The following is a 26,021-nucleotide window of genomic DNA, read 5'->3' on the forward strand; positions in this document are numbered from 1 at the left end:
AAATATTTATTTACCTTTTTTTAATTGGAATTGGCAGCGTTACTCATTATACAGATTGAACGAATTTAAAACGGAACATACGAAATCAATGTATTTCGGCTCAACTCCGCTCTAGGTGGTTGGCCAACAAAAGGTTGTCAAATAATTATATTATAAAAATCCAATACTTCAGCGGGCTGCTGGATTCTGAATTCATTCAAGAACAAGTCAAAACTCCACCCAAATAGGTTGCCTAGAATCACTGTGAAAACTAGACTAAACAAGCAGTTATTATGCTGTCAAACCACCTATGGCTTCCTTATAGTCCAAGAGATAGAGCCGAAATTTTGAACTGATCAGTAATATGACATTTCTCTATTGGAATATATTCATTGTAACTGGGTTAAGACTTTGCCTTACAGGCGGACGCTCCTCGTGGTACAAGGGGTTGCTATACGGGGATGAAGTTGTCATTTTTTTCGGAAAAATTAACGATCGATAATATGGCTGAAAATTTGCCCAGAGTAAGATCTTGGTATAACTAGACGAAATCCCAAAGGGCGGACGCGAGAGTGAATACATAAGGGGTGGCGGACAGGGGTAAAATTGCAATTTTTTGGGGAAAAATTAACGATAAGTAATATGTCCGCCATTTACATGGCTCATTATTTAGCCCTAAAAACTCTAAATCCAAAAGGGCGGACAGCTGGGTTGGTACAGAGAGCCATAAAACGGGGTCAAATGTACCACTTGCCTGCGCATTTTAGGTCTCTGTAACAATTTTCAAACTGATTTTATTATGATATTTTTATACCGATTGATTTGAAAATTTGTATGCTCACTTCTGTTACTATTCTGAGAAGCGTCAAGTAGAGTTTTCCTCAAATTTTTCCAAAAAAATTTCCGTAAATGAAAATTTTCGTAATTTTTTGAGGTAAAATCTAATTTGTAGAATCCTTTCGATTTTCTGTAAGTTATACCATGATTTTTTTCCAAAAATTTTCAAACGATTTTTCCGATAAGAAAAAAAAATTAGAAAAACTTAAATAATGATGCGCGTTCCATTTAGATCAGTAATTCTAGATGCATGCGCTAAATGTAATAAGTATCAAGATGCTTTTATCCAACTTGGTGAAACTGACTTCGATTGTAATGAAGTTTTTGAAACCTTAGAAACTTTCATATGTCACTTATATGGAACAGGACTGACGAGAACAATTCCAAAAAGAAAAGTAAACGATGTCAGATTTTCACTATTTAACTGGCAGTATAAGTTGCATGATGTGAACGAGCCTTTTTAAAAAAAAACTAAAAAATTTCGATGCTTTAAGCTTACCACCATGTCAAGATGAATTACACCAACATCTACTGCGAGCTCATTATATTTCACATATTTGGACAAATGCTCATAAAAAAGTACCAACAGAATTGATTGTTGAAGAACGTGGTTGGGAGTTTGAAGATGAAACATATAAATTCAAATGGTTTAGTGGACCTCAGATGCCAGAATCAGTTCGAGAAGTAGTGATTGAAAATGAAGCAGATAATGAATGTGATATTATTGAAAGTGAAAGTGACGAAGATGATGAATGTGATGACATCAAAGAGAGTGAGAAAAATGACGAAATTTTTAAAGTTTTTCTAAATTTTTTTTCTTATCGGAAAAATCGTTTGAAAATTTGTGGAAAAAAATCATGGTATAACTGACAGTTATACCAAAATCGAAAGGATTCTACAAATTAGATTTTACCTCAAAAAATTACGAAAATTTTCATTTACGGAAATTTTTTTGGAAAATTTTGAGGAAAACTCTACTTGACGCTTTTCAGAATAGTAACAGAAGTGAGCATACAAATTTTCAAATCAATCGGTATAAAAATATCATAACAAAATCAGTTTTAAAATTGTTACCGAGACCAATTGTTACCGAAAATGTACCACTTGCGCAGGCAAGTGGTACATTTGACCCCGTTTTATGTCTCTCTGTACCAACCCAGCTGTCCGCTCTTTTGGATTTAGAGTTTTTAGGGGCTAAATAATGAGCCACGAAAATGGCGGACATATTACTTATCGTTAATTTTTCTCCAAAAAATTGCAACTTCACCCCTGTCCGCCACCCCTTATATATCCACTCTCGCGTCCGCCCTTTGGGATTTCGTCTAGTTATACCAAGATCTTACTCTGGGCAAATTTTCAGCCATATTATCGATCGTTAATTTTTCCGAAAAAAATGACAACTTCATCCCTGTATAGCCACCCCCTGTACCACGAGGGGCGTCCGCCTGTAAGGCAAAGTCTTAACCCAGTTACAATGAATATATTCCAATAGAGAAATGTCATATTACTGATCAGTTCAAAATTTTGGCTCTATCTCTCCGACTATTAGGCAAGCTTCTCTTTCCTTTAAAGGAGACAGATAGCTGAACAATATTTTATACAATGTCTATCACCGGGTATGGATTTATTTTTGTCCAAGTTTTATATTGGTCCACTATTTCAAATGCAGTTCAAACAGACATATATTAAATTGTATGTTCCGTTTTAAATTCGTTCAATCTGTATGTGTAAGCTACGACAGAAAGGAATTTGAACCATTTAGATTTTAGATTAAGTATTATATTTGAGGTTATGTTAGGTTAGATTTATCTAAATTTAAATAGTAATAAACCTTACTATAACAATTCTTGATAAATTTATAGAAGGCAACATAAAAAAATTGTACTTAAATTTTTAAATAAGATATTTGTTTTTAAATTTAAAATTCTTTAAAGTTATCAAAATAAATAACGATAATTTCCGAAAATTCTTCACATATATGTATATATTTACACCTATAACCGGAGGTTTTTTCATTGTAAGTGAACCGTTTCAAGTAGCGTCGCAGCTACTCACAAAGGTATTGTACAAAACATTTTTCCAAAGAAAACAACATCCAAATATCGGACGCGGTAGTAGTAATCGACATACTTATCAAGGAAGCACGTAAGAGATAGAAGATTCGTATGTACATTTAACACTTTTTGCGAGGAGGTTTTGTCGGAAGCAGTCGGTTTGTGGGGAGAGGGAAACGAAATATTATTTTGCCAAAATACGATGGAGGCTCAAAAAATAACAAACTTCAACCATTGTTGTCGTGAATTCTACAACAGCTTTGTAGAACAAATGTTCATCTTTGTATTCATTAAGTAGTCAAAATTTTCTGAGCCGTCCATATTCAATATAAAACATGTAATTATTTCAGCAAAACACTTTCTTTTTTTTGGATAAACAGCAATGTAGGTTAACTTGAACATTTTTAGATAAAAAACATCTATTACACAAAATTTTCCACTAATATCAAAGCTGACAAAAATATTTTTTATACAATCGTTGAGCATATTTCAGGACTAAGTGTTTTTTTACAAAAATGCCGCCATGATCAGAAAAATGCTTTTCGGTTTGGGCTATTGCAAAAATTAAAAGTTTAGAAAACGATTTGGAGAAACAAGAGATATACAGGGTGTTCAGAAACTCTCCTAACAAACGAAAACCGGAGATTCTTCAGATAACTTTAGGAATAATTTAACCCAATTCACATAGTACGAAAATGCTTTCCAAGGGAGCTAGAGATCTTTGAAGATGCCGTATTGTAATTAATTTTTTTCCGTCGACCGTCCATTTATGATCAATTTTAACACCCTCAAAATCATTGATTAACGACCCCTATTAATGAATGATTTTCTATTAATGAACGATTTTATTATAGGCAACACAACATACATTGCTTGCATAAATTAATTAAACGCTCTGTGATTGGCAGTGACCTGTGGTGTAGGCAACCAAACATATACCTATTTATATTCCCACTAAAAAATTAATTTAAAATGAAGTAGCCGCTGTTAGTACTATCTGTCATTGTATGTCATTATTTACTTTATTGTTTAAAATTCTGTGTATTTGAAAAATCAAAGGATGGATATTGACGAAGAGTTTAATTTAACTACACCAGAATTTAACTTCTACCACAGAATTTACAGAGGTCTAAGAAGATTTAAATATAAATTTGTCAAAATGCTATACAGCAGATAATCATTTATCAATATCTTCCTTTAATTTCAGTAATTGTACCATTTCGAATATTAATGTTTACTATAATAAAACTACCACTAAGGAAACTTTGAATAAAGTCAATGAAAGCTGAAAAAATTGTTGTTTATCGTTAAGTAAATAAATATTTAAACTAATATATTTTTATTTCTGAAAAGTACGGTCGAAAGAAAAGTTTTGTAACGAACTCGTGAATTAAAATGGCGATTAACAATCTCGAACATTAACGCGCTCGCTTCGCTCACTCGTTAAAATATCTCAATTGTTAATCGCCCTTATTAATACACTTGTTGGTTAAATAACTATTAAATACCTCCAGAATGCTTCTATTTTGAAAAACAAAAACTGATACGATTATTTATCGTCCATAGTTAAATCAACGGTTATTTTCATGCATAACTTTTTTGTCTTTAACCCTCTCATGCATTGAATCCACTCCAGTGGACAGATTTTTTAACTCCAAAAAATATATTTTAATTCTATGAAACTTGTGCAAAATGCATGAAATCCCTTTTAGTGGACTCTAATCAAGGAACTACTACCGCCATCTACAATATTTATTTTGAAAGTCAAAGTTTGTTTGTTAGTATCTATAAATCACCTGACAACGATGTCCACCTGTGAATTGCCCGAAATAAGTGTCCGTAGTTTCTATGGAAAAGCAAAAATAAGGTAAGAAAATATTTTTCTTATAGACTTAGGTATTTTACACAATTAGTCTTTGTTATAATTTCAAAATAATTGAAAAACTCACTGAAAATATCACCATGAAGTCATGTCCATTAGAGTGGACATCAAGCAATATGTAACTTAGAATCCCACTCTTGTAGTATGTTTTATGAGCGTAATTTTTAGAGGGGTAGTAGGTTTCTTGTTCACATTTTTTGTTATTTTCTTGTCAAAGATTTAATATTTATTTAGGGATTTTCGACGGCAGTTTTTTATGTACTTACCTATATTATTTTAGTGGAAACGAATAAATTTTATTTATAGACATAATATTACTTCTTCAATGGGAAATTTTATTCTATTTCAGAAAGTACTTTTTGCCGATGAAGACGACAATACGGATGAAACATCTTTATGTTTACCAATACCAGAAACTGAAGAATTTATAGGTATTGACAATGATGACATTATTTATGATTTACCAGAAGGTTCAGACAAAGAATATAGAAGCTTAAGCGTCTATATTCTTTGGTTCAGATTTGAAATCTGATTACAACGACGAAGAGATGTATTCGCTCGAACATGTAATGGCTGAAGTATTGCCAGAGTATTAATAAATTTGAGAACGCAGAAAGAAAATAAACGAAACGAGGTAGACCTTCGTCTGGTACACCACCTCCTATTTTGAAGTAGAAGAAACCGAATCATCATGCACCCTTTGAAATTAGACAAAGTAAGTGGGTTCACTTTCATCGTCAAAACAGAGTACCTATCTACAAGTGAAGAAGACATAGAAGATCTACAGATTGATGACAACGTAACAATCAAAGAAAAGGATAAATTCAAATACCTGTGGTTTATAATCACGAAAAAGGCAACAACAGAGGAAGAAATTACACAAAGATTAGGACAAACAAGAACAGCAATCCGACAACTTAACTCAGTATGGTGGGATAGACACCTAAATATGAAGACAAAAACGCAGATTTATAAAACATTAGTGCGAAGTATTATGACATATGGGGCTGAAAATTGGATCATAAACAAGAAAAACAGCAGTAAGATAGTAGCAACAGAGACGGAATGCCTGCGAAGATGCTGCAGAGTAACAAGAATGGATAGGAGAAGTAATGACGAAATAAAGCAAAGAACATCAATAGAAACAGACATACTAACATATATAGAACAAAAAAGATTAAAGTGGTATGGACATGTAAGAAGAACTAGCGACAGCAGATGGATAAAGAGAATAACTGAATGGAGCCCTATAGGAAGGAGGAAAAGAAGACGACCCCGAAAATCCTGGAGGAACGAAGTAGACGACGTCATGAGTAAGAGAGGCCTAAACGATGGAGAATGGAACAACAGAGAGAGATGGAAACGGTTGAGCGAGGGAAGGCAGTGAATACTGTAGAATCCCTAAATATATATATAATTGGGGGCACTGGTCACAACTAATTGATATACCAAATGATCGAATATGTCACTCTAAAGCTTGCAAAAGAAAAACAAAATACATCTGCAAAAGGTGCAACGAGCCGCTGTGTCCATCTTGCTTTGAACATTTTCATACCAGTAATTGACGCTGTCGCCATTTCGCAAGTGCGAAAATTTTTTTTATGTTTTTACACTTATACTATTTTCTAATGTTAATTTTTAATATTTCGCAATAAAATAATTTTTCTAAGAAAAATTTTCAGATATTCTAGTACTAAAAGATACTCTTACTTAGTCAGTATGATAATCTAGTATCACGAATGATTAAAGTTAAAGACAAAAAAGTCATGCGTTAAAATAACTGCTGACCTACACAAAACGGACGCCTATGACCGGTACTAGGATTTCGCAATTAATGAAATCGATTTAACTCTAAAGAATAAATAATCGTACCAGTTTCCGTGTTCCCAAATAGAAACGTTCTGGAGATATTTGAAAAACGAATTACAAGGAGCCTTCTTTAAACAGCTCTAACTTCCTTAGGAAGGATTTTCGGACTAGGTAAATAGGGTTAAATAGTCTTAAAATTATCTGAAGAATCTTCGGTCTTCGTTTGTTAGGAGAGTTTCTGGACACCCTGTATAGAGTGAGAATGAGGAACAGATGATTAGATGAACAGTTATCAGTTGTTAACGAAAAGAACTAAAGTAACTGGCGTTTTTACAGACATTTTTGCAAATCCTACGATGACTGTTCATATATTAAAGCCAAATTGTGGCGTGATTGTAGGTTATGATGTTTGAGGTTAGAGTAATTTATAAGTTAGGTTATGTGAGGTTATGTAGTCGAATAAACTGTTAAAGATAGTCACTTCAAGCTATAAATTATATATTGATTAGACAACCAAGTTCATCTTCTCTTTTATTCTAGGAAGATAAATTTCTGAAAAAATGTTGTAAAATCCACTACCAAACTACATTTTTCTGACCACAACAGCATAACTATATACTTTGTTATACTTCTATATTATATAATGCCATATACTTTTTTCTTATAACTAGTAACTGATCCGACAACACCTCTCCGATTTACAATAATTTTACACTTTTTTTAAGAAATAGATATGATTAAATTTGCACATCTAACTGTGCGATATCACAATGGGTTTACAAGTGAAAAAATAAAGAAAGGTGGAAATAAAAACGAGGAAAGTAAGTTTTACAATGCCTTACACACAGTGAATATAATATTTAAAGAGCAGTAGTCCTTGCAAAGCTAACCCTCCCCGTCACTAAACATTAACTCCTTAACCTAAAGTAGTACCTGCGTTTAACCAGTCGAGAAAAAATCACATTCATACCAAAAATTCTCAATTAATTGCGAATATAAGTCTTTGTTTTTAATGCCGCGCGTCTTCTTCACACCTGAGAGTTCGGACCGGGCATGTAGCCCAAGTTTTTCCTTTGCAAGAAGAGGTGGATCTCGGAAAACCGTGGTCTGTCGGCTGCGTTTCGTTTCCAGCACTCACCCATCAAGTCGTAAATTTCTCTAGGGCAAGCTGCTGGCCGAGGAAGATACCTAGGAAAAAAAAAAGTTAAAATTGTTTGATTTGATATGCATAGAAGCTGTAATGCATAAGATATTCCGATGAGTTTTCCTAAATTAATAAAGTCATTTAAATAATGGTCATATAGTTAACACAATTTTTTCGAGAATGGGTAATCATTTCATACTTTTTGATTTACTTTATAAAATACACTCGCGATCATAAAATCCGGGTCACCTTGAAAATCGCCGTTATTTCATTTTTAACGAGCTTTATCGTAAATAATAATAACACAAATACAAACTAATGCATGTTTCTGAGAATTTTTGTCGGCTTAGCGGTTTCCTTTGTAATAAAGAATTTCAATAATGCCGATTTCGCGGAAAACTATACACTTCCCAAAAGGAACGATACCTGTAACTGCCGCTTGTTTTAAATGTCTCATTTGTGCTTCGACTTTCTGTTCAAACGCAACAAACAAACGTTTATTATTGCCACCATTAGTGTTTATTAATGTCATTATTAGTGTTTATTATTGTTTATTTTTTGCCAAAAATGCCTTGACTGTTGTTGAAACGGCACGCATTGTTGGGTTTGTGGAAGACGGTCACACTCAACGGCAAGTCGCAAGAACTGTTGGCGTAAGCCTTTCTACGCTTCAACGAGTTCTTTAACGCTTTCAGAAGACGAGTTTGCTAACCAGACGACCTGGCTCTGGACGAAAAAGAACGACCACGGCACGAGATGATGTGTTTCAGCTGCGGTTATGCATCGAAATTGCCTACAGGAAGTACGAAATCGCAATGTTAGCGTTGCAACAGTCAGGAAAAGATTTCGTTCTTTTGGACTATCTTCTCGGGTAATAGCTACAGGACCGCCACTTGGCCGTCCGCATCGAGTTGCACGACTAGCTTTTGCTCGACAATACGCGCATTGGGGAATTAATGATTGGAGCAAAGTGTTATTCTCAGACGAATCCCGTTTCAGCCTAACTGGATCCAATGGACGTGTAAGAGTTTGGAAGAGAACTGGTGAACGATTTTCACAAGCTTGCATTGCTCCAAGCATGCCATTTGGTGGAGGCTCGGTCATGTCTTGGGAGGTGTATTTTCCGACTTCCGCACAGAATTGCCCTTCATCGAAAATGGGTCCTTAACTACACGAAGGTACATTACGGAGATTCTGGAAGAACATGTTATGCCCACCATGACAGGGCTTGGAGAAGACACAGTTTTTATGCAGGACAACGTGCGACCGCAGGTTGCCAGGATCAGTATGCAATACTTGGACAAGGTTGGAATTACGAGGTTACTCTGGCTAGCTAGATCTCCGGATCTGAATCCCATCAAACATCTCTGGGACGATTTGAAAAAACGTATTCAAACCCATACACCTCCTCCTAACAACGCACAGGAGCTTAAGGATCTGTTAGTGAGAGAGTGGAATAACATATCACAACATGTAATCCGGAGAAAAATTAAGAATATGTCCCGTCATCTGTAAGAGGTTATTAGAGCAAGGGGAGGGAATACACGATATTAGTCATTGAAATTCCATCGACGTTTTACCACGTTCTGAATTTTTCATTTTTTCTTTCGTATGTCTGTTTCAACAATTTGGTTTGTTTTCTGTTTTTCAATAAAAACAATAAAAAAACCGTTTTTTCTTTCTTTTAAAACAAACATTGATGACAAATAAAAACTACATTAGCCTAAAAAAAAGGTTATTACTGCACCAGATGCAAAAATATTCAAGAAACTTGAAATTTTCAAGGTGACCCGGATTTTATGATCACGAGTGTATGTTATCGGCATCAAAATGGCACACGAATTGATCTGTCGTAGTGGATGAACCAGAAAGGACTGTAAAGGAACGACTTATTGTTAATATATCCTTTACTTTAAATAATAGCTCAAAATAATGAATAAAAATTCAACTGGACAAGTGTACCTATCGGCTGGATTGATAAATATTGAATAAGGTTGAGTTAAAGTAAACATTGCAAAAATGTGCTCTACAAAAAAATGTTGTTTTTATTGTAAAAAAAGTTGTAGATACTGTGATGGGTAAAATTTTCATAAGAAATTACTACCACGATAGTTGTGTTAGTAAATCCAGTGCAATCAAAGGAAATACCGTAGACATTGATGATTTAGGTCACGTGGTCGGTGCAATGAAAGGAAATACCGTAGACATTGCTGATTTAGGTCACGTGGTCGGTCAACTTGCGATGGTGGTACCATTGTAAAAAGGAGGGGACTCAAAGCTACCTGGAAGTTATCGACCAATATTTCTTTTAACAGTTATGCCAAAGATCTTGTATATAACCAAATTGTACAGGTCTTTGATTCATCCAGCTACTGATTTAACAGGCAATATGGTTTTAGACATAATTAAAGAACAGTCTTTGCTACTACTAAACTAATTACAGAGATATACAGATTAAACAAACTGTTGTGTATTTGTATCATTGGATTTGCAAACATCTTTCGATACAGTTGACCATGTATATTTGTTTTAGTGCTTGAGCAATATGGGAGAATTGGAATGGCTTTAGTTTGATTGAGGGACTATTTGAGTGGCAGAATACAAAAGCGCTATATAACGATGTGCTAAGCACAGTAGAAGATATTGCACGTGAAGTTTCTCAAGGCTCTATATTGGGACCAACACTTCTCGTGATTTATATGAATTCATTATCCAATTTACCGCTGCAGCTCATGTTGTATCAGTATACTGATGACACTGGTCTTCTATATGCCAATAATGATCCCAGAAATTTAGAAACTGATGTAGAAGTAAATGAGTGGCGTAATTATCACAAACTCTCATTTAATTTAAATAAATCCAGTTATAAGATAATTTCAAATGTAGATACACATAGGGAGATACAGAATAGCTTCAGCAGTGGGGAATGCTAGGAAGAATTGCTAAATTTATAAGTATCCCAAAACAAAAATCTTTTTTGCATTAACATAGATTACTTAATCAAATCATAAATGGAGAACAGCTCCCAAAGGAATAGGCGGAGGTATATATGACATCTATATTCAAGAAAGGAGATAGAAAACGATGCGAAAGCTACAGAGGAATAAGCGTAATATCATCAATAGAAAGATTATATGGGAGGATACTGCGATAAAAGATAGAGCAAGCAATAAAAGGCAAAATCTAGTATGATCAGGCAGGCTTCACGGCAGGAAGATCATGCATAGACCACATATACACACTGGAACAACTGTTCCAGTGTATAGTTAGAGAAAGCCTTGACTAGATGGAAAAGAAAATGCAAAGGCATGGGAATACCGGTACAAAACGAATACGTTAAGCTTTGTAGACGATCAAGTAGTGATTGCACAAGACCAAGAAGACAGTTACATGATGAAGAAACTACAAGAAGAATATACCAAGGCTGGCCTAGATATTAACCTCGCGTACCTATCTACAGAGTACCTCAAGTGGTATGGACATCTGCGACAGCAGATGGATAAAGAGAATAACGGGAATAAAAGGGGACGACCCCGAAGATCCTGGAGGAACGAAGCAGACGACGCCATGAGTAAGAGAGACCTAAACGATGGAGAATGGGACAACAGAGAGAAATGGAAACGATTGAGCGAGGGAAGGCAGTGAATACTCTAGAATCCCTGAATATATATACTTAATCAAATTTTGTAACTAAAAATGTCGTATTTAAACTTTGTAAAACCATTGGTAATGTAGTACTCATAAAATTAACATAGTATAAGAGTTAGGACTATTTGAAACTGCTACATGGAGGCATAGACTCATATAAGTATATGAAAAACCTTTAAAAGGCCCGCTTTAGCGGCACCTAGAAAGTGCGATTACAATATTATTATAGTAGAATAAAAAATATACCTTTGACAGCCATCATTTTGGTACCAATGGTTGCTATTTTCAACTACTTGTTCGCTGGTCAGTTCTGCATACGGTTGTTGCGTACAGAGCATCAGAATCTCCCAAAGAGTGATTGCAAAAGCCCATACATCGCTTTTGGTAGTTTGTCGGCCCTAAAAAAGTAAGAAAGCGTATGTTATTCAATTGATATTTCATAAAACAAGATTTAAGTGAAACAATAGGGTTGTTTATCAATTACTAGACAATAAAAGTTGCTTACCAGTAATAAAGCTTCCCAAGACATCCATCTTAAAGGTAGTCTGGCTTTCGTATCGCTTATGTAGTAGTCATTTTCGTAGCGATCGCAGTACATCGCGTGGTCAGACACTTTTACAGTGAAATTTTTGTCTATTACACAATTCCTACAACAGAAAAAACAATATTACGGTCTAATCTACCAAAAAAATGGAAAAAAAGATCATAAAAAAATGAGTTCTTAAAAAAAGTAGGTACAAAAATACTTCAAGTAGATAAATCGGCTTGAAAAATATACATAAATCTCCAAAAGAGTGTAATTGATTGCTACATACATATGTACAGTCGAACAAAGTAAAAGAAAAGAAACAGAAGGGAGGTACAAGCTTGTTAAAAAGGCTTTGCCACCTTGGTATCCTGTAAGCGGTTGAAAGATATGCTTTCTTCTTTAAGTGCCATCTCCGCGACGAAGGTTGGCAATCATCATTACTATTCTGACCTTCTAGACAGCTCCTCTGAACAATTGCCTTGAGCTGCAACCAAACCACTCTCTCAGGTTCTTCAACCAGGAAACGTGTCTCCTTCCTACGCTTCTCCTACCCTCTACTTTTCCTTGAATTATGAGTCTCAAGATGTTGTTTCTTTCGCCCCTCATTACATGTCCGAGATATTGCAATTTCCTTTCTTTTATTGTATTTTCCATTTCCCTCTCTCTGCCTATTCTCGTTAACACTTCTGTATTCGTGACTCTATCCAGCCATGGAATCCTTAACAATCTTCTAAATGTCCACATTTCAAACGCGTTAAGTCGATTTATTGTATTCCGGTTAAATGTCCATAATTCAACTCCATAGTAGAGTACACGGTGTAGTGTATACATAGCATTTAATTAGCCTTATTCTGAAGGCCAATGTCAGATCTTTGCTGCATAAAATCTTTTTCATTTTCACGAAATTGGCACGTGTTTTTTCAATTCTGACTCTTATTTCTGCAGTATAATCGTTATTTTCTGTGACTATCGTTCATAAGTAAGTATATCTTTTTACTGTCTCAATCTACTGGCCGCCTACCGTTAATATTTCGTTTGTATTGTTAATTTTTTTTGTGGTTTGATGTTAAGAGAGAGTCCGTATTCTCCACTATATTTTAATATTTTGTTCATTATTCTTTCTAAGTCTTCCAAGTTGTCGGCTATTATGACTGTATCGTCGGCATACCTAATGTTGTTAATTAAACTTCCGTTCACTTTTATGCCGACCGTCTCGTTTACCAAAGCTTCTTGTATGATTTCTTCAGAATAAGCATTAAACAATAACGGCGACAGTATGCAACCTTGCCTGACCCCTCTCCTTATCTACACTTCTGAAACTTCTCTTTTAAGTTTCACATTTGATCGTTGGCTGTAGTATAAATTTGATATCAATGTTACATCCCTCACATCCAGATTCTTGTTTTTCAGTACTTTTATAAGTCGGTCATGTTTTACCTTATCGAACGCCTTGTTATAGTCTAAAAAGCATACATAAAGATCTCGATTAACATCCAAACATCTTTGGGTCAGAGTGCCTCTCTTGTGCCCACTCCATTCCAAAATCCAAACTGGGAATCACTAATATCCATCTCCAGCTTAGCGTGTATTCTATTATAGATGATTTTTAGCAGGGTTTTTAAGGTATGTGACATTAGACTGATCGTTCGATAATCACTACATTCTTTGGCATTTACTTTCTTTGGTAGACAAATAAATGTTGATGTCAGCATTTCACGTGGAATGATTCCTGTGGAATAGATTGTGTTCAGTAGTTGGACTAAAAGATCTATGTTTTTTTCATTGACCAGTTTTAGCAATTCACTTGGTATTTCATTTGGACCAGCAGCTTGTTGTTATTTTTCATGGACTTTACAGCATGCATAACTTCTGACTTTATTTCGGGTCCCTCGTCTTTACTCTGATTATCATATGTATTTTCCTGTCTCTGGCCATGGAATAATTCCTCTATATATTCTTTCTATCTTCCTAATTATTGTTCTGTCTCCACTTAAATGTTTCCTTGTTTGTCCGTTAATATGCTTGATTTTTTTTGTTTTGCTACCCCAGCTAATTCTTTAACTTTCTTATGGAGATTGAAGTTATCATATTTGTTTTGTAAGTTTTCTATCTCTTGGCATTTTCCAGATGCCAATCATTTGCTGATATAAGGGTGGACAATTTCCACCCTTATATCAATACAAAAATATATTTTCATCTTTACCTTGGATTATAAAAATTTCAAAAGTCAGTTGCAGTCTATTACAATTCCAAAAAAAAGCACCAACTGTCATAAAATAAGCTGTTACTGGGCCAGTATGAAGACCCCTAGACAGCTCGACAACAGCTTTGGCTAGACTATATAAAGTTTATTACTGAATAGATGAGTCTACATTAAATCGATTCAAAAAGAACGATACAATTAGGAAGACTAAAAACGAAGGAATCTGAAGCTTTCTCAAAAGGTCTTCTTTATTTTGAAATGAACAGGACTACATTTTATAAAAATGTAATGCCAAATCACCAAAATGCACAGGAATATTTTAAAACAACTTAAAGATATTTTTTTACTTCTTGATGTGCTGCTTCCACCATTGAAGTTTAACAGTTATGTTCGTAAACCTTTCCTTGTTTTCCTACCTTCAGATGAGTCTTTCAAAATCTAGGTGTACCCAGATTCTAATGTTATGCAAACAGGACAATTTTTTTTGCCAATACCACATTTTCTCTCACTTACCCTTAATAATCCGCTATGCGTTCCACATGAAGGAACATGATGGAACACATAGCGGAACTGAAATAAAACTGGGCAGGTCATGTTACGAGAATGCACGGTTTACTATGGACGAGGAAAATTACAAATTGGAGGTTAAGAGCGGACAAACGTAGTAGAGGAAGACTACCTACACGTTGGGCTGACGTGTATCACCAAAATTTAGCAACGAAGAGCACAAAATCGTAAAGAATGGAGGAGTTTAAGGGAGACCTATGTCCAGCAGTGGATGTGATAAATGAAGGCTGGATGATGATGATGACCCTAAATAATTAATTGAATATTGTAATACTTTTCGTGACGTAATAAAAGAATCAATTTAATCCAAGGATAAGGCTAGGTTTTGACATATCAAGTATAAATTGTATGGCAGAAGGAAATTGAGAACGCCATACAATGCCCAATTAAAAATATTACTTACCTAGCAGCTAAATCCCTGTGCACCAAATCCAACGATTCCAAATACTTCATTCCGGAAGCTACTTGGGTTGCAACGTATATTAAGCATCCATAACTGAAACAAAGAGTTCATGTCATTAAAAATACGTAACAGTTTTTGAGAATTAATAGGTTTTGCAGTAGTTGGAAACGGTTTTATAACGCACGAGTTTGCGCAGTAAAATAATTGTGTTCGTCCACGTTTAATTTCAAACTCCAACTGTTTTGTCAGATGTTCTTACAGATTTGTCGACCGTTTTCAAATAGTCATTCTGGTCAGTTTAACAATGCATATAATGAATCTCATTGGAAATGTACAAAAAGAGTATTGAGGTATTTAAAAGACACTATTAATTATTCTGTGATTTACTCAAAAGATGATTCAGAATTGCTGAATTTTTGTTTTGTAGATGCTGATTGGGCAAACAATACATTAGATCGAAGATCCTTTACTGGATATGTATTTAAACTTTGTGGCTCTGCAATATCTTAGCAAAGTGCAAAACAAACAACAGTAGCGATTCTGAACTGATCGTGATACCAGCAACTGGTTTCACAAATAGCTCTGAAATATTAATAGTAAAAACCGATAATTAACAAGTTAAAATTATTACTAAAGTGATTATAGTGATTGTTAAGTGCAGGAAATCATACGTGAATAAAGAAAACTTTGATTTTGTTTGATTGCATGATAATAACCTAAATAAATTATTGTCCCAACTAACCTAACGATTTGGTTAGAATAAAAAGAGCAATTATCAAAATCTGGTTGCTCGTCAACTTTTAAATAAAACAGATCCATACTCAGCCGAATTGATGAAACCGAAAAATCGAAAACGACCAAAATGAATAGTAATAACGGCAATGTTATTATTGAGACTGAGAACTCACTAAACACTAAAAAATACTCCCAGCATTGATTCACTCACCAACAACTTTTCCTAGCAAAGATCAGGCAATTATCTTTTCTGCAATAGAGGGAACTTTGCCTGCTTTAAATTTAGAACTATCATCATCTATAAATCTGAAACTAATCAACAAATATTTATAAGCAATTATAATAGAATACTTTCTTCTTTCCCTGAATATATTCAAGTTTACACAGATGCATCTAAAACAACTTCTGGTGTAGGATCATCATTTTTGTTATAAGAGGCATAATAAAAAGTTTATTTATTAATTGCCCACAGAATCTACTGAGATAACTGGAGAATTGTATGCAATATACAGAGCTCTAAATCACATACAAATAGTCAAACCAGATAAATTCCTTATTATTACTGACTCAATCAATTCCTTCCATATACTGTCAAAAATGTACACTTGCAACCCGATTGCTAAATTAATTAAAAACAAGATGCAGTAGCTGGAAAACAAAACATTAGTCTTCGAGTGGGTACCATCACATATAGGCATTAAAGGAAACGAACTAGCTGATAAAAATGCTCGAGAAATAGCAAATTCCCCAAATATCAGACCGATAATAAAACCATTAGCAAAAGATCTCAATCCGTACTTTAAAGAAAAGCTGATATGTAATTGGACTAAATGTTGGGAAGAAAATCCTCAAAGTTAAAAGAAATTAAACCAAATTTTGGACGATGGACTAACAACGTCTCTAGCCGTTTCCTTCAGGTTGTATTAACCAGACTCCGATTAGGACTATTTCCCACTGGGACCGATAATAGAGTTCGTCTGGGTGGGTAATTTTCATTTGCTCTTGACACATGTCCAGCCCATCTAAGCCTACCTATTTTTATGAAGGATATTACATCTCTACCATTTACTATTTTTTTATACTTCTCGTACAATTCGAAATTATATCGCCTTCTCCAAATACCATTCTTACAGAATGCGCCCATTATTCTTCTTAGTATCTTCCTTTCGAAGACGAGCAGAAGATTTGCGTCTGTTTTGGAGATGGTCCATGTTTCTGACCCATATGTCAGCACTGGTAGGATGAGTGTTCTATATATTATTAGTTTGGTTTTCTGGCTTAAATTTCTGTTTTTTAGCTGCTTGCTTAGTCCAAAATAACATTTGTTTGCTAGCAGTACCCTCCGTTTTACTTCTTCAGATGTGTCATTATCGTTTGTTATGAGAGAACCCAAATATGTAAACTTATTTACTACCTCAAAATTATATTGGTCTATACTGAAGTTTTCTTCGGCGTTTCTAGCTCTATCTCTGTTATTTGGAATAGATGCTAAAATTTTGGTTTTTTCCTCGTTTATTTTAAGGCCCATATTTTGTGCGGCTGTCAAGAAGGTGGAAGTCATCTCTTTAAGTCCTCGTGTAGTACGTGCGATCAAATCCAGATCGTCAGCGTAAGCCATAATCTGCGTTGATTTATTAAAGATTGTTCCCCTATTGTGTAACTCGGCATCTCTTATAGTCTTTTCTAACGCTATATTAAAGAGAAGGCACGCCAGCGCGTCTCCCTGCCGTAACCCTGCATATGTTTCAAACGCTTGTGACATATCGCCTTGTATTTGCACTCTGCAGATCACTTTACTCATAGTTGTTTTTACGAGCCTTATTAATTTATGGGGAATGTTAAGTTCATTCATGGCTTCGTATAATTTACCTCTTAGGACGCTATCATACGCTGACTTAAAGTCCACAAAGAGATGGAACGTGTCAATATTAAATTCATTGGTTTTTTCTAAGATTTGACGTAGCACAAAAATCTGGTCAATTGTTGACCTACCTAGCCTAAAACCGCTTTGATACTCACCAAGGATTTCTTCCACGTACGTACTTAAACGGCTGTACAGGGTGTTGGAGAATATTTTGTACATTGTATTCAGAAGAGTTATACCCCTATAATTTTTACATTCCAACAAATCTCCCTTTTTGTGCAGTGGACATATGATTCCAGTGCACCATTCCTCTAACATTTGTTCTTCTTCCCAGACTTTGACTATTATGTTGTGAATTTGGTGCATAATGCTGTTACCTCCATGTTTGATGAGCTCTGCGGGGATACAATCCACTCATGGGGACTTGCTATTTTTGAGTCGTGTGATTGCGTCTTTCACTTCAAATATTGAAAGAGGTTCTACGTGAGTGTTATTTCTTGGTTTTTGGGGTGACGTATCATTTTCTACTTCGGTACCAAGTAGTTCTTTGAAGTGCTCAACCCATCTGCTTTGTACTGCGTCAGCGGTATTGACTATATGTCCATTTTTGTCTCTACACATCGTCAGCCGTGGTTTAAATTCTTTTCTTGTCTTATTTAGGATATTATAGAACTTTCTAGTTTCATTTTGCCCCTTTAATGATTGAAGCTCTTGCATAATCTGGTTTTCGAAGGTCCGCTTTTTCCTTCGATGTATGCGTTTTTCCTCCTTCCTAAGATCTTTGTACATTTGCTCCTTATCCCGTGTTCTTCTTTGTTGCATAAGTTTATATGCATAATTTTTTCTTTTAGTGATATCTTCACATTCATCGTCGAACCAACTGTTGCGTGGAGTGGATTCTTCTGGTCCTAGGACGTTGTTTGCCGCTTCCTTAATTGATCTTCTACATATATCCCATTGCTCGCTAGCTGTTAAATTCTCATCTGTTGTGCTTTCCTGTTCAAGGTAATTTTGATACCTTTCTAGTGCACGGGGCTCTTTCAAGAGTTTTAAATTATAGCGAGTACTTTTCTTGTCCTTTTCTTTTTTAAGTTTAGTTTGGTACAATGTAAACTGTCAATTGTAATTACTTTTGGAACAACATAAAGTCAGTCTTAACTGTATACGCTACTGGTTCGTTTCATTTAAAAGTTTTAACAATAAGGAATTTTATTAATCTTGCAATTTACCATTTTAAAACGATTAACAATTTTTGTAACTCAATTTTTCTGCAGCTGGACGCATAATCTGTTTACGCAGGTTAATAATAATAACACTATTATTATACTTTTTTTTTTATAATTTTTTTTATTGTTTTATTGTTTTATTATTTAAGACTGGTGTCAAGTGACAAGTGACAAGTAAGTCATCAGTCGTCAAATAAAAGAAAACAACTCTTGATAAGGGTCCTTATCGTAAAAATTACATTATTGAAAATTAATGAATAAGCTAAAACAGGAAGTTGAAACTTCCATATTTGCGAGTTGTTTCCCATTTTTCGCTAAACCAAATCTGACACAAAGTAATAAAAATACGAAATTTAGTTTCCTCATTCTCAACTAAAAATGTTCATTGTTTACGTATCCCTTAATCTCTTCTATACATCCAAAAACTTCGAAGCCAGCGTCGGCGAAGTTTTTTTCCATGGCAGAACGGCAAAACCAGACCGCTAACGGCAATACAACAGTGTCCTAAATTAAGGTTAGCAAGTTTTAGAATTTAATATAAAGTTTGGTCATAAAAGGCGAAGAAAAAACGAAAAAAACTATTTTAAAAGCTTCGCCAATTAGCCTTTTGAAAGTTCCCCCCGTTTTATGAGCCAACTTTGTTTTTATCGAACACGAGTGTACGCCCTAAATGAATTTCATTTGAATGTTTTTCGGCCGGAAGAAATATGAGCGGGAGCGGGGCGGGCTCCTTCTTTAAACTTAAATGAAAAACAAACTATAGGATATTTCTAGAGTGATGTATTTTATACCATAGTTTCAAGTGTTAATTCTAAAAAAATGTTTTTCTTCAAACGTCAAATAATGATGACTAGACTTCGGCAAATATGCAAATAAAAATGTAGAAAATATGCGCATAAATATGCACGTGTTTACCCGAAAATATGCAAATATTTTACAAAATATGCATACAAATAAATAAAAAAATCGTAAAATAGTAACAATTTTATTTAAAAAAAAAAGTGTACATAACTAAATATTTCCTACTATTCATTAAGATTTACATTTATTTTAAGTAACTACATCATTTTTAAGTATGAATAAACTTATTTAGAATTATGGTAACAATAAATGACCAAGTGGTGTTCAAAATTTTCTAACAAAAACTTGTGGCTTCTGTCTGAGTACATATATTTATATATGGAAAAACTTCGTTCAACATCAACTGATGTAACGGGAGCATTTTTCAAACTAACCAAAACATTTGGTTCTAAATTAATTGTTTCCGAAATATTTCCAGCTAGAACACTGACTACTTCAGAAAGAATATGGTAACCTTTATTTTTTTCCATAGTAGCTTCAAATTTTTTTAAAATATCTTTTCCAATATTACCTCTAACGTTCCGACAACATGACGCAAATTCTTTTATTAATGCTGTACTTTCGAACAATGACAGTTTTGGTGATTCTAACTGAGTAATTGTTTTTTGAACAAAACTAAAATTTGATTTTATAAATGAAAGTTCTTGTTGAAGCAAGTTACTCTGAAAAGTTTGTTTAGAATCCAAAAGAGATTGGGAACTTTCATCTGTTAACGTATCAATTATGTTCTTTATTTTAACAAAATGATCTGCATAAAAATTAGCTGCTTCTAACCATGTTCCCCATCGCGTTAAAATAGGTTGTGGTGGAAGAGGAATGTTAGGTAGCATTTCTTTATAAAGTTGAATTCTTATAGGAGATTTAAGAAATACTTTTTTGACACTGGATATCATGGTATTTACAAGAGGAAACTTTTTTCGTATTTCCTCTGCAACTCTGTTTAATCCATGCGCTACACAAGTAACGTATTAAATCTGGGAAAAATATTTTTAAATTTTGTCCTGCTTTCACCATATAAGGAGCAGCATCCGATAAAATAAGCAGTAATTTATTAGAAGGAATAGTTGTCGGAAGAAAAAAAGTTGCTAATGTTTATTGTATAAAACGCGAAATTGTTAAAGCATTTGTTTTCTCAAGTTGCTGGCATGAAATAAGATGAGATTTTGGTAAGGTATCTTCTTTAAGAACACCAATCAATAAATGAGCAATATACTTTCCTGAGGAATCAGTGGTTTCGTCTACAGATATGTAAAAATAATTATCTGCAATTTCTTCCTTAATATTAATTAACACCGACGAGTATAGCCCGTTCACATTATTTCTTCTTAGAGACCGATCACTTGGAACATTAAGTTTGCAATATTTTTTTAGAAACGAACTAAAATTTACATTTGCTAATTTTGAAAGCGGTATGTTTGCAGACACTAATGCGCGACACAAGTCTTCATTAAAAGTTTCTTGCTCATCTAATTTTTTTGAAGTAGATTGGAAACATTTAGCCATTGAAGTTTGATGTTTTCCTCCTATTTTTCCTTTTTTTGCAATGTGTGAAGCAGTTCTCACATGTTGGTCTATCTGAAATTTCTTCTCACATGCTATCTATAAATAAAAATAAAAACCTTTATTTTAACCCAACCTTTAAAATATAAAAATATACAAGGTGTTTTTGGTTAATCAAATAACTGGTTTGGAAAAAAAACACTCGCTAAGTGTTTTAAATGCAGTATTAATCCACAAATTAGTTTTTGTTACTAACCATTAGTACATCATATAACTTATTTTAAAATTCAACAAAATTTTTTTTTGTTAATTCAATTACAATAAAAATAATTGTGTTTTAGAATAGCTGACTTCATAAAAAAAAGTAAAGGTGAAAAATTTTTCTAAATACACACCATTGTATTGTACCATGGACAATTTTTTCTCACTAAAGGAAGCTATTTTTCATTTAAAAACAACCTACGAGTACTAAATTTCAAGTAAATATGTTTATTGGTTTTAAAGTTATTGTTGTTATTAAAAGAATTTAATTTTTTTTAATTTTAACACCCTGTATCTCGAAAAGTAAATAAGTTTGAGCCCTCATTAACTATATCGTTTTGTTCAATTTTTCGAGAAGTATCTACAGTCAAACGTTGTAAGTGTCATTTGGAAGCACCCTGTATGTATGAAATATTAGATATTTAATAGAAAATATTAGATACTTACAATTTTGCCACAGACTGAACAGTAGATTTTTCCCATATCCATAGACAGCTCTTTATAAGGTTTAATCCAAGTTGAAGCACTGGTTGTTTTAGGCATTATAAAATCACAATCTTCCTTTTTGTTACGCACAACGAGTGTTTACGCTTTGAATATCAAAACAAAAATGATTTATAAATCTGAGCATCAAATTAGAAATGTTTAGGTACCTAATTCAATAAACTGGGAGATTTTGGAAAATCCCTAAATTAGGAACAAAACTATTAGCCGTTTACCTGCTGTTAAGATACAATAAATTGTAGATAGATTTGGGAATTAGATCATAAAATGCAAATGAGCGAATCCTTAGCGATTATCCAATAACTGAATGCCTCAGTGACCGAGACTTTCTAAGAATGTTGAGGGCTACTTAAATTGATCTTCTTTGAAATTGTAAATGTTTTGTACCTGTAGAGATTACGTACTTAGATCATTTCTTGATTAAAATGACTACAAAATTTTATACAAGAATTGAAATAAATTGGTATGTTAAATTTTCAAATACAGTATAAAAATCTGAACTTTTATGCACTTTATGCAAACTTTTATACAAATATGCCAAAATATGAAATATTTGCATAAAATATGCACAATATGCAAAATATGCAATATGCATATTTGCCAAAGTCTAATGATGACATTACTTATCTAACTTGATCCTGTCAAAGTTTGATGTCTCCGCCGGCAGCAGTTTTTTTCCCATTTCTTTACGGCGGAGGGAAAAATGTTGTCATGGCAACAATATGAAACATGTCACAAAGCAACAATACAAATGTCATTAACAACAATTAAACATCATTTTTCTTTATAGTAATATTAAAAGTACAATTAGTTAATGAGGCATTTTCAAAATTGAAACCGTCCAAAAATGTTCCCGACTCTTGATACGCATTGGTAATTGTTGATGATACTGATGGTCGAGAACAACTTTCAGCAATCATTCCCGATGTTGGCGAATCATGAGGGTTTAAAATTTTTTGAGCATTATCGTTCTTATCGGACTTGGAGGGCCCCAAACGTGCTACTGCATCATTAGCCGCGGACTCAATTTCGTTTAGGTTTTCCATTTTCGCACTAAATTTGCGCTTGCGGTTGCAACAACAATAAGCTGTCTTTAATAATTGCAAACAACTGTAACCAGGGAGACGCAAATCCCACCGACGACTTAATTATTTTAATTTCTAACATCTAGACGACTTTGATAGTTGTCACAGTTAATTTCGAGTAAAAATAGCGTATGAATTGTACTATTTATGGTTGAAAATTGCTACGTTTGAAGAAAAAATAGTATACTTTATTCGACAAAGAAGCTACTTTTCTTGACTTGCCCTCTATATCGGGCGCGTCAAGAAAAGTCATGCTTCTCCGCCTCATAAAGTAATATACTATTACTTACTAATAAATTTACATTCTCATCGATAAGTAACGAAAACTGCCATCAGTGGAAGTTTTTGTAAGTTGTTTTGTAAGTTTGCAGGTAAGTTGTGCACAAGCTCATCATTGAGCTTCAGCAGCTTGAACAGTTTAATTAACAATCCTTCTCCATTGGTTTCGATCGTATGTGTACACTGTTTGTTAAGATCTACCACGTCGGCGCTGACTTTGGACCAACAACTGCTCAATTTTGTGACCACTTCGATAGATATGACCAAAGAACTTCAAAATTCTAGAGTAAACTGCACTAGATAGATGTTGATTGAACAAACAACCAACAATTGATTACATTATGTTAATTCATAAATTGTAAAAACTATCGTCACGAAATAGTCCATTTCCGATGCGTGGTACGTGTCACAATTCTTAGAAGGATAAATCTAGAATATTCAAGTGTTGACACTTCAATAGCGTCCGTTTTCGATGCGCTTTCGAACGAGAAGAATGGAGGTGGACTATTCCAGAATATTCTAGTACATAATACTAACTTGTATATGTAGCTCCGAAATTAGCTAAGTTAGTTATTAAGATACTACCGTACTGTAAACTTATAAATAAATATTTTTACATAAATTAGAACCGCTTGTTTTATTTAAAAAAACGGTACAGTGGTGTCCGGTGTGAGATTTAAAAATAAATTCAGCAGTGATGGCTAAAAAAAAAGACTTTTAAACTTTTGAAAAGTATTGGTCGTCGGGAACATCCGTGTAGTTCGGTAGTGATCTTTGTAGAAAAAAAGAACATTTAAAATGTACATGTGTGCCTGACCAAAGATGCTGCTAGTGTGACTTTCAGCAAAACAGTTGCGTGAGCAACTAGAAGAACGTGATGAAGACTATAGCCGGTCCAAGAAGATCCTCCAAGAACTACTAAAGAATGTTCTTAACAAGAAAGGAGATGACTCAGAGACATTCCATTTTCAATCAGCAAAATAAGCAGTTTTAATGAAGATCGAAGAAACTTCTAGAAAAAATGATAAATTCGAGAATGTTTCCAAAAGATTCGATGAAACGTCTCAAATTATTAAAGAAGTAGCTAGACAAAACTACGAGAAACTGGAACAAGTTTCTAGAACATTCGATAAGGTAGAAGAGAAGATAAAACAGCTAGAGAGCATGATAACTAATACGAAAGTGCTACCACCAGTTAATAAAAACGTATTTGGCAATGACTATATAATAATTTCATTATCTCTGCGTTAGAAACTTCCATAAAGACCACTGAAATATGTATATGTTATTATAAAAATACAAAAGTTGTTTACCTTATTCTTACATGTTCATTTATTGGTGCTTTTACCCTACATAGAATCGAATTAAAAAGGTTTGGTGCGGTAGAAATGCAAAAAAATTAGTCAGTATTTTCCGTTCCTACAGTGGCGCACCCAGAATTTGTCTTAGGGGGGGTTTTGAAATTTTTTTATGCTACTGCTATCTGCTATCTATTATCCTGCCTACCAAATAAAACCACCCTCTCTTACTTGTGCGCAGTTGACTGTCACATTATTGACGTTTGACATTAATCCAACTTGTAAATACAATACATTTTGGAGACGGCTATCGCCGTACTCCCGTTCTCCTCCGCGAATCCTCCCGGTCCAAAGCATGCCTCCTCCAAACCTCTCGATTCCATCGCTCTTCTAATTCTTTCATTCCATGAGCGTCGAGGTCTCCCTCTTTTTCTTCTTCCAGGGGCTTCCATTTGTGAAGTTTTTGGGGCCAACTTCGTTAGGCATTCTCAATAGATGTCCAAATCATTTTGAACCACTTCTTTCTATTCTGTCAATGACCGTTTCTGTAGCATTCATGTTATTTCTTATAGATTCGTTTGTCTTCCTTTCCTGCCTTGATGTTCTAGCACTTCTTCTCAAATAATCTATTTCAACTGCCAACAATCTTCTCTTCAGGTCTCCATTAATTGTCCATACTTCAGAGCCATAACAAAGAACTGATTCAACCATGGTTTGCGATGGCACGTTCTTAGCAATGAGTGGACCTTAATATTTAAAATTTTCCACTTGTTTGATTTCCACATCTTCGTCTATCAACGCTTCAAACCTTGCATCTGAATTGATAACTAAGTAAATATTCTGTTTTCTTCATGCTGACTTGTAACCCCCATTTTAAATATTCTCTCTATAGACGCTTTATCATAAATTCTAGATCATAAGAATCTTGAGCTAGGATGACTTGGTCATACGCAAAGTTCAGGGAGAACAGTATGTCATTTTCTATGGGGATTCCCATTCCCTGGCAGGGATTTCTCCAATTTTGGAGGGCTGCCTCAATATATAAATTAAACAGTAAGGGTGACATACTGCATCCTTTTTTTAGTTCTTTAGCTAATTTTATTGGCTCTGATAGTCTATTTTCGATCTTTAGGTAAGTAGTGCTATCCCTGTACACTTCTGTGATTATTCCTAAAAGGTATGGACTACACTCGAGTTGTCGTAAAGCTTGCCACAATTTAAGTCTTGGAACTGTATCATAGGCCTTTTCTAGGTCGGTGAAGGCTAGATGTACTTCGGTACCAACCGCTATTCCTTTTTCTATTAATTGTTGGAGTATAAACAAATTATCAGTGCAAGATCAAAGATCAAAAA

At 34.2% G+C, this 26,021-nt stretch overlaps 1 protein-coding gene across 1 annotated transcript in view; it reads right to left on the reverse strand.

Annotated features, from left to right (window-relative positions):
• Positions 1 to 6,955: 6,955 nt before the first annotated feature.
• Positions 6,956 to 26,021, reverse strand: part of LOC140449405 (discoidin domain-containing receptor 2-like) — a 1,157,947-nt gene continuing 1,138,881 nt past the window's right edge. The window contains exons 13-16 of the mRNA XM_072542564.1: positions 15,056 to 15,148; positions 11,859 to 12,000; positions 11,600 to 11,751; positions 6,956 to 7,749 (exon numbers count right to left, since the gene is read on the reverse strand). Of these exons, the coding sequence (XP_072398665.1) occupies positions 7,590 to 7,749; positions 11,600 to 11,751; positions 11,859 to 12,000; positions 15,056 to 15,148 (547 nt within the window). The 3' untranslated portion in view covers positions 6,956 to 7,589. The remainder of the gene's footprint in view (positions 7,750 to 11,599; positions 11,752 to 11,858; positions 12,001 to 15,055; positions 15,149 to 26,021) is intronic.

This window comes from Diabrotica undecimpunctata, chromosome 9 (genome assembly GCF_040954645.1).
Source record: "Diabrotica undecimpunctata isolate CICGRU chromosome 9, icDiaUnde3, whole genome shotgun sequence".
Classification (NCBI taxonomy): Eukaryota; Metazoa; Arthropoda; class Insecta; order Coleoptera; family Chrysomelidae; genus Diabrotica; species Diabrotica undecimpunctata.